The sequence below is a fragment of the Malus sylvestris genome, chromosome 13 (assembly GCF_916048215.2).
Source record: "Malus sylvestris chromosome 13, drMalSylv7.2, whole genome shotgun sequence".
Taxonomy (NCBI): domain Eukaryota; kingdom Viridiplantae; phylum Streptophyta; class Magnoliopsida; order Rosales; family Rosaceae; genus Malus; species Malus sylvestris.
This window is the reverse complement of record NC_062272.1, coordinates 20,757,305-20,767,250: the sequence shown is the minus strand read 5'-3', so window position 1 is coordinate 20,767,250 and position 9,946 is coordinate 20,757,305. Positions and strand designations below refer to the sequence as shown.

Below are 9,946 nucleotides of genomic sequence, written 5' to 3'. Positions count from 1 at the left end.
TGTGTCGACTAGGACATTGGGCCCCTAAGGAGGGCATATTGTTAGATCCTACATCGCCAATGGGAGTGGATCCTCTATGCCTTAAATGTACATACCCACCTCCTTTAATATGAGGCTTTTTGGGAGCTCACTGTCTTCGGATTTCATAGGAACTCTGAAGTTAAACGAGATTGCAGCGAGAGTAATCCCATGATAGGTGACCTACTGGGAAGTTCTCATGTGAGTTCCTAGAAACATAACTGTGAGGGCATGGTTGGGGTCCAAAGTGGACAATATCGTATTACGGCGGAGTCGAGCCCGGAATGTGGTGGACCCCGGGTCGGGATGCGACACTCACCATAAGTCTGAGGTCATAAAGATCAACCATGGTATAGTATGCATGTAAAAAATCATTGTGATTAGCCCTTAATTATATATGGTATAGTATGCATGTAAAAAATCATTGTGATTAGCCCTTAATTATATATCTTTAGGCATGACACCACATCTATCTTGTAATGCATTATTAGCTTCCACTAAATGTCTTCACAAAAAAAAAAAAAAAAAAAAAGGTTCTTTAGATATAAGCCCATGCAACATTTATTTCCTTGACAAAAACCCATCTCATTTTAAACATCCAAATAAAACCCAAATTTGAAATAAACTGCCATGTAAACAAATAAATACCTATTATTTTCAAAATATTTACAATTGTGCCACAACACCCTAATTATGTTGATGAATTTAATTACCACCATAATTATAGCAAATAGTGCTTTATTATTACAAAAGTATATACTTTATTATCACATCTTGATCTGGGCCCCCACCACATCCCGGGCTCGACTCCGCCGTAACCAAGGTTCTAAAAGTCGTTAGGCGCTAATCGGGCGGCGGGCTGGGGCCTAGCGCCTAGGCGGCTAGGCGGGAGCCTAGGCGGACTAGGCGGATTTAAGTAAATCTATCATATTTCAGGTAAATAAGTGTCTGCTTCTACTTGAAATATATATAATTTCATCATAAACTACAAAATAGAATGCATATATATCATGAAGTATTGGAACATAATGAAAACATGTGAAATAAGGATATAATGTTTGTTCATTCAAGTATGCAACAAGTCTCTTACAATTTATTGGAAAAAAACAAAATGCAAAATGAAAGTTATTTATTTTCTGTCTAAGTGAGTTGCAACCTAAGCGGGGCTAGGCGGGTGCCTAGGCGGGCTAGGCGGGTGCCTAGGTGGTCTAGGCGGTGGGCTGGGGCCTAGGCATTAATCGGGGCAGTGGGCTGGGGCCTAGCGCCTAGGCGGGGCCTAGGCGGCACTAGGCGGGGATTTTTAGAACAGTGGCCGTAACACGATATTGTTCGTTTTGGGCCACGACCATGCCCTCACGGTTTTGTTTCTGATAACTCATATGAGAACTTCCCAATGGGTCATCAATCCTGGGATTGCTCTCGCGCGAACTCGCTTAACTTCAGAGTTCTAATGGAACCCGAAGCCAGTGAACTTCCAAAATGCCTTGTGCTAGATAGAGATGGGAATATACATATAAGGCATATAGGATCCACTCCCATGGGCGATGTGGGATGTTACATTTATACTTGTCTCATCATCATTTGTTCCATTTCTTATATTTGTTTGACAATCATTGTAGGTAAATTATTTTGCATGTATACGTTAGACAAATTTTGTTGTTATTATATCTGTGTGAAATAAATTACCTATATTTTTAAGTAGAATATAGGTAATTAATTAACTTTGAATCAATTGGCTAAAAACATCCTTTTATTTTGTAGGTAAATTATTCTGCATGTATTATTACATATACTAGGCACATTTGTTATTATTATGTGTTGTTTGCAATCAATCAACATTCATATATTTTGTAGGTAAATTATTTTGCATGTATTATTACATATGTTAGGCACATTTTGATATTATTATATATATGTGTATGAAAATAACTTAAATAAATTTTGAATCAAACAATATTTATTTATTTATTATGTACGTAAATTATTTTGCATGTATTATTTTACCTAGAACTTATATTGTTATTTTATATATGTAAAATATTGGTAATTTTGAATTAAAATAACATTTATATATTTGTGAAAAAAAATACTAATTTACTTGTTACAATTATTTGAAAAGGAAAAAAAAATACTCATTTTTACATAAATGTGAAAACAACTATATAAGGAAACAAAACTCTAATGTCATGTAATTTTTGTTATTAATATGCATTGAAATCATGACACTAAAATTTTTCTTTTCCAAATCTGCATAAACATTTCAAAACGTTTAATTGAATGAAGTAATATAAAATAAATGTAGATAGCAAGTCATAGACCCAAAGTCAATAATATTAGGGGTAATTTAGACATCCAAAAATACCAATTTTGCCAAGTCATACTTAATTATGAATATTGCTTAGTTTGAGCCTAGTCATTGGGTTTTTATTAGAGAAAGCAACGAGGAGGACGGTGATGGCGAGAGAAGGTGATGGGAAGGACGACGATGCCGAGAGAAGGGGTGAGAGAGAGGGCCAAGTTCGCGAGATAGGAGAGCAAAACCGACTAATAATCCGAGCCTTTTGGTTGGTTTTATTAAGCAGGCGTATACCGTGTTAAATAAGCAGACCGATTAAATTAATTTGACGCTTATTTATTACGAGTGAACGCCAAACACCTGAGTCGGTATAACTAGTCATATCCGATCCTTTATTCGATCTGCCAAACAGGGCCTTAGACTACTTGTACTGAAAGTTCAGAGTACAACCAAACCCCATAAAAAAATTTAGGGGTGTGATATCCACACACCCCATTTTACTTCTCTCACACTTTTTTAATTTTCAGCCGATGGATCGGATGAATTGAAGAAGATCAACGGACATAAATTATCAAGGGGTGTGTGAGAAGTAAAATAGGGTGTGTGGATAGCACATCCCAAAATTTAAAAGCAAAACTCTCACTTTATACTAATAATTCGTTACATATTGGTATTTTTGTTTGCCTTCAATGAAAGTTGCATGTAATATTTAAGCTACTTATTAGTCACATCACATGCGAAAGTTCCTTGAACCTAACCTTTAAGCCCTAATCCATAGTGTCTATATAATACCGCATTCTGACTTCCCTGAGTGCAACTCAAATCCACATCCAAGAATCAAGAAGATAGTTTTAGAATGGAGGATTTGCGCCAAACAGCATTTGCATACTACAAGCATGCGTCGACGGATGATCAACGGTTGGTAGATGAGTTTTTCTACGAAATGGATCTTGACGAGAACGACCGAGTGAGCTTGCAAGAGTTCACGGAGTACATGGAGAGGCATGGAGATTACAAGCATCTGTGTAACTCCCTTTTTTTCGACGAAGGACATGAAGAGCTTGATTTCATGGACGTGATGACTCTCTTGTACATTATTTATAGTGGAAGACCTTTTTGTAACGGGCAGTGCAAAAAATTTATCAAGGGAGTTTATTTCGCTTGTGTCAAATGCTTTGACGATTATGCCACTGATGCCACCAACACGTTCAATGTTTGCCCTGCTTGTTATGCTGATGGCAAATATGGCCATGGCCACGACAAATTCCTTGATAGCTTCCTGCTTCTTCAAAGCAAGAGGATGACAGCTTTGAACCACCGAGCAGCGTCAGTCACTAATGAGGTACATATGGATAATATCGTTCTATTTTACATCTTTTTGTTTCCCTTTGTTTTATCATATTACATCTATTGTTCCATATTACATATGAGCAATATCTAATTCCTTCTTTTTCCATTTGCTTGAACAATTTGTACACCTTTGTTTTATTGTCCTCCCTAGGAAGTACTTGACATTCTCCTCTGAAATTTTCTTTAAATACCATTTCCTCGCAAAAAAATCAAAACAAGAACTAGATGCAATAGCAGTGAATCCGTGGCATGCATCCTCAACCGACCACGTTATACATTAAGAAGGAATTAGATATTAAAATCCACTTGCTTTTGAAGCATAAATCTAACCTTCCAAAACAAAAAAAAAAAAAATTGTTTGATGAGTTATAGTCCTTACATGTTTTACTGATTTGACCACGGAATCATCTGGAAAGGGGAAAGGGTCCTCTCCGGACCCAATCCCACCGGATCCTTCTTCTTTAAGGGCCGAGTCGGCATCGTAATCTTCTCGGAGCTAGTTATTGATAACATCATAATAATTGTCGACGACTTGTGGTTATGAATTTTTCCTAAAAAAAACAAAAATGGTGAAGAAGAAGACTCAAAATTGAAGAAGAAAAGATTATTAAAGAAGAAGAATTGAAGGAGACGACGACCCGTGCCGATACTTATTCAGCAATTTTTGTTTATTAATTAATTCTCTATTTTATGGAATGCTAGTCAAAGGCACCCGAGCATGGAAGTACATCGGAGACAAGCAATTCGTCTTCTCCAGCTCCAGAAGCTCCTCCAGCTCCTCCAGCTCTTCCAGCTCCTCCTCCAGCTCCTCCAGCTCCTCCAGCTCCTCCTCGTCCACTCACACCTCATACATCCAATGCAATGGTTCCCGTGAATCCAAGGCCTAACAATGTAATTAGATGCCATTCTCCTCTTTCTTATTATTATGGACAGCCTAGCATTCTCATACATACACACATACGTACGTACGTACATATAAATTCTTAACATATTAGACTTCTTAATTGCTGACTCAGTAACCATTTTTGGGTGCGCGTATTAATTTTCAGAGTGCCGGGAGGAAAGCATTGAAGACGATCGAAGTGCTACTGGCCCTGGGAAATATCTTTGCTGCCACTCAGTGCACCATCATGTGAAGATCTTCAACCAATTATACCAAGTTCAATCAACCTGGCAGTTGTAACCAAACCAAGTTTTCTACTAGTAAACTCGATAAAATGAAGGGTTTGCTCACAAATAATCCGACACTTGGGGAACTCATTTTCGTCCACATATAATGTTTCAAATGGATCAATGCCGTCCTCTATGTTTTCCTTGTTGGAAAATATTAGTATTTATGGTTATTTGGTTATTTGAGTTTGGTTGTTAGTTTAGTATATGAGTTTAACTCATCCAAATCAGAGTTTCTAAGTTTTGCTCTCTATAAATATATCTTATAGTTTAGTATGAAGTTAAGTTAGCCACGATGTAGTCTCTTGCAGTTTTGTAGCCATTCCGACATTCTCATTGTTTAATTATAACAGCTTATCATCTATTTTTGAATGATTTTATGTCAAGCAACCACGCAAGTAGGGAGAAATTAGCACCGCTTAAAATAAAATATAGAATTCAAACACTAATAACTAAAAACTTTAAGCTTTACCCAAAGCTTCACAAAAATTTCTACAAATGCCAAAATTTGTGACCACAAACTTATGCCCCTCACTTCATTCAACGTCGAATGAGATCTTTTGAGCTAAAGATCCGAACAGAATAACGGTGAGACTAGTGTAGATGATGCAGTAGAGGTGTTTTAGTAGATTACCATATTGTGAGAGTCAAAACATAACCTTTCCCACACAACGACATCTTCACTACAGAGTTCTTCGCCTCTATTTGATGTTGATTGGCATGGAATCCACATTTTACATTTTGCTAGTTATAACGGACACACTAGAGTATCTTCTTTTACAATAGCTGAGACTGTGTAGGGAAAACTATATTTTGATTCTCATATTTGCCGAAATACCTATACTAACATCATCTTCACTAGTCTCAACATTCTTCTCTTTGAATCTTTAGCTTTGAAGATCTCATTCGACGTTGGATGAAGTGAGATGCGTAAGTTCATGAGCGCAAATTTAGGCATTTGTAGAAAAAGCTTCGAAGTTTTGGGTAAAGCTTAAAGTTTTTAGGTATTAGTGTTTGAATTTTATATTTTATTTTAATGTTGCTAATTTCTCACTACTCGCATAGTTGCTTGATATAAAATCATTCGAAAATGGATGATAAACTGTTATAACTGTTTTCACTTGTATCTGACTGGTTTTGGAGGTAATACTTATCTTTTTAACTAAACCAATCTGGAACATTTTTACTATTCTACTTAACTTTGTATTAAGAGGTCGCACTTGGTGCGATGGCAAGTGCCTTCGCCCATGAGCGGTAGGTCTCGGGTTCGAGACTTGGGAGCAGCCTCTCCATAAAATGGGGGTAATGCTAGCCGACATTCACCTCTCCCAGACCCTGCGTAAAGCGGGAGCCTTGTGCACTGGGTACGACCTTTTTTACTTAACTGTGTATTGTTTAATTTCCAGTTATAACTATTTCAGTTTAGGATGCAAAAAATATTTTGGAGATGTAAAAATGATGGTTTTGATGAATAATGATTTTTAGTGATTTGTCTTTATTCTTTTTGTGAACTTATTGTTATCTCTTCTTTGCTTATTTAGCTTCCGGTCCCTTATCAGCGTATTTGTTAGTTTGAAAACTTTGATTCAAGTCTTTTATTATTTTACCATGACAACTCATCTTAACAATATGCAATATGTCCTGTTAATTACTATCCCTCCTAATTAACCCCAATATATTATCCTAAACCTATCGTGTATATCACGTAGAGTAATCAATTTGATTTTCAGATTTTAGTTCTATATCAACACTGCACTACTGTGTACAAAACCAGTTAGAAGCCACAACAAATTCCATTCCGTATAATTGTTTAGGGTTTACTCTTTGCACCCAGAAATCAATTTTTTGTTTGGTCTTGCTACCCACGGAACGCGAAAACCAACCTTTTCTTTCTTTGTACTCATATATATTAGGTCAATATAGGGTGGTTAGTCTTCATCGTATAGTTGCGTGGAAGGCTTTTTTACCTTTGCTTTTTATGCCAATTGGAACCAGATGCTCCTGTTTAATGCTCCTAAATGCCAATTGGAACCAAATGCTCCTGTTTAATATAACTAGTTTGTATGCAGTGCATGCAAAAAAAAGTGCTAAGTTCTAAATATATAAATATAAAGAGAGACGGAGAAAGAGTAGTTAGTGTTGATGTGTGGAGTTTAGATAGACGTGAATTGTTTTGCCAAGCTTATGATTATCAAGGTGAGTGGTTTATGTAATGTGTTGCAAATACTAGACCATAAACTACTTTTCATAGCATTCAATACATGCTATAAAAAGTATTTCATAGAATTTTCTCCAATTAAAAGAAAAGAGTGGCAACAATGTAAACTGAAACGGAGTTAATTCACCTACGAGATCAACCTAGCTAATATTGCAAGAGGCAAATGATAATGCACAATGGGCATGGGACATAAACCTAAAGTACGAAGGCCAAAAAAAAATTAATTACCCTTCTCTATTTCCTCCATCAATGAGCTCTGAGATACTTACCTTCTGAGTTCTGAGAATGAATCATACTCTGGAGTCTGCCTTGCCATGTTATCAAAGGAATGGCTAAACCACGATGTTTCTCCCTCCTTGATCAAGAGGAGTAAAGTGAAAAGAACCTGAACACAAATATAATACAAAAAAATTCTTATCTAGAAAATACAATACACAAAATTATGTTTATGAGATTCTCTTGCCATTACACATTAGCGATCACGAGATTAGCATCACTAACAATATATTTGTTTTGAAACCCATGGTCCAAGCCAATATGAGTCGGAGACTCAGACCAATTCAAAATTGACGAATTAACGATGGCATATCAATTCCAGATGACAGCTATATTTACTCTCTCATCTAATATGATTGACTGATTCACGACACAATACTCATCAGACAAGACTGCTCACTTCTACCTTTAATAATTACATAAGGGGAATGAAACATGATTCCGATTAATCAAAAGGCTACACATAAGCAGAAATCTATCCACCTTCAGCAAAGATTCATTATCCAGAATCCAAATCAATAATCATTCTAAAATAAACGACTTGGTAAACCTTCAGACACTCCAATTGAAAGGCAAAACAAAAGAAAGGACTGTAGATGCAGCCAGAAAGTACATACAGTATAGGTAATTGAATACAGGAAATTCGATACAGGAAAATCCCATATCTTCAAAATTATGGACATGACAGAGAATGCAGCATAACCAAATTATATCTTACAGAAATTCTATCTCGTACCAAAACAGAAAAATCAAACACACAACTAATGAACCACATATAAGAGTGCATGCAATGATGCAAACCCAGAAGAGAAATGATATCAAAATAACACTTCTCAGCAGCATATGGCCAATACTAATTGCAGAAGTTTACAACCCATATCCAAAACAAGAGCAACAAAATAAAAAAGGGGCCTTTATAATTAGATTTGAAAGCAAAAACTTGTGCTTTTTCAATGAAATCAAACCCTAAGAGAGATTTGCGACTTCAAATTTATTCAATAAAGTTAGATGAAAAGCTATTAGTTCTACTTGAGAAGGGTTATTTTTTCGTCTTTCTTACGCTAAAATGGCGTATGCGCTGTTGTATGTATCGAGATTTGTGACTTCAATTCATTTATAGTACATTACATACTACTAGAGAAGGGTGATTAAAATTTCAATTCAATCTGTAGAACTAATTCCATCTGCAGAATTCAATCACCACACAAGAAACTAAAGCATGAAACTAAAGCAACTGACTACAAATAATTTCATATTAGAATGGACGAAAGAACACAAATAGCATCTTAAACTTAATTGTAAACTGGATTCAGGGGAAACCGTTGTTCAAATTCATACGAAAGAAAACAATCGACGAAAAAGAAATGCATATTAGTCCACTGACATTTTGCGGTTGTTAAACAGAAGGTCTCACGCTGGCAGTATCGCCAACGATGATTATATTGTTGACATTCCCACTTCCATCCCTTTCAGATGGGGACGATGTTGAAAGCTGCCAATCCCCATTAACAATGAACTTGTAGTAATACCTGCAGAACATCATCTTATCATTGCTTAAAATGAAAATTAGATGAGCTCATCGTGCGACATTTTCAAGATTAGCTAGTCTAAGAAAACTTAAAAAGATTGACAAGAAGCAATGCATTGGCCTGATAGAAAATTTAACACCAAGAGTTAACAAAAAGCATTAGATCTCATATTTTTATTCTAATCTTAAAAATCAAAATAACGCAAAGATTTTCGCTTACTTTCCTTTCTAACTACAGCCGTAGCATATTACTACCTTGCATTTAAAAGCGATTTGATAATTCTGATCTGAGCTTCAGCCATGCGATTAAACGTCAAAAAAATCAAGATTATTCATCCGAATTCAACGCTAGATTATCGAGACTGGTTCGCAAAAAACCTAACCCTAACCAAAATTGAAAATTAATTTACCAACATTATCGTACCTTGCTTCCAATGATGACTACGGCTGCGTAAATCGGAGATGCAAATTGTGGAATCAAACTTGAAGTTTTGGAGATGCAAATTGATAAAACCCAGCAGAGGATCAGCTCAACCTTGATCGTTGGACATGGAAGCACGAGGAAGAAATGATAAACAGTAGAGAGAAGAAGTATAAATTCTTTCTTTCTTTTGTTACCGTTGCAACTGAAAGGCCAATGCTTTTAGAGCAGCTCTAGGAAAGGCCCCAAGGCAACCGACTATCCGTGTAGTGAACAGTTTAATAAACAGTAATTACTTTTTATTCTAATTGAATAGCCATGGCAATATACAATAAAATATTAGTATTTTTTATTTTATAAAATAATAAAAAATAATTTATTTCAAATTTCGGATATAATTTTTAATCGGTCTCATTGTATCACATTTCATTAAACAAGAAATTATAGCCCAAAGTATTTGAGAAAATATAAAATTGTGGTGTAAGGTGGAAAATAATGATAAGATTTTTATAGAAAAATTATATCTTTTTTTTTTAATTTTTAAATTTTTTTCAGAATTTTTATTAATTTTTTACATTTTTTTATTAATCTTTTACATTTTTTATTAATTTTATAATGTGACTGACATCAACCTTGCATCAGCTTGGCTCAGGCGCTCGGGCTTGCGAT

General features: G+C 35.6%; 1 protein-coding gene and 1 long non-coding RNA gene across 4 annotated transcripts; one reads left to right on the top strand and one right to left on the bottom strand.

Moving 5' to 3' along the window:
• The first annotated feature begins 3,143 nt into the window (after positions 1–3,143).
• On the top strand, positions 3,144–5,206 carry LOC126597422 (uncharacterized). 2 transcript variants are annotated; one of them, XM_050264224.1, is made up of 4 exons: positions 3,144–3,656; positions 4,367–4,451; positions 4,482–4,555; positions 4,714–5,206. In XM_050264224.1, exons 1-4 carry the CDS (start codon positions 3,171–3,173, stop codon positions 4,798–4,800), a joined length of 732 nt encoding a protein of 243 aa, XP_050120181.1. In that variant the 5' UTR covers positions 3,144–3,170; the 3' UTR covers positions 4,801–5,206. The 2 variants fall into 2 exon arrangements, with proteins under 2 accessions (XP_050120181.1, XP_050120180.1); XM_050264223.1 differs by having other exon boundaries at positions 4,367–4,555.
• Positions 3,829–9,523, bottom strand: LOC126597426 (uncharacterized). Of its 2 annotated transcripts, XR_007614244.1 has the most exons (5): positions 9,281–9,523; positions 8,713–8,857; positions 6,206–7,437; positions 4,503–6,020; positions 3,829–4,472 (listed from the first exon to the last, which is right to left on the bottom strand). It is a non-coding gene; the product is annotated as an uncharacterized LOC126597426 (long non-coding RNA). The 2 variants fall into 2 exon arrangements; XR_007614243.1 differs by having other exon boundaries at positions 3,829–6,020.
• Between the last annotated feature and the right edge of the window lie 423 nt (positions 9,524–9,946).

Bases quoted from the DNA above. Each gene is read 5' to 3' on its own strand.
- LOC126597422 (XM_050264223.1), top strand. From the start codon at position 3,171: ATGGAGGATTTGCGCCAAACAGCATTTGCATACTACAAGCATGCGTCG. The intron at 3,657-4,366 runs GTACATATGGAT...ATGGAATGCTAG, and splicing joins CAGCGTCAGTCACTAATGAG to TCAAAGGCACCCGAGCATGG. The intron at 4,556-4,713 runs GTAATTAGATGC...ATTAATTTTCAG, and splicing joins TGAATCCAAGGCCTAACAAT to AGTGCCGGGAGGAAAGCATT.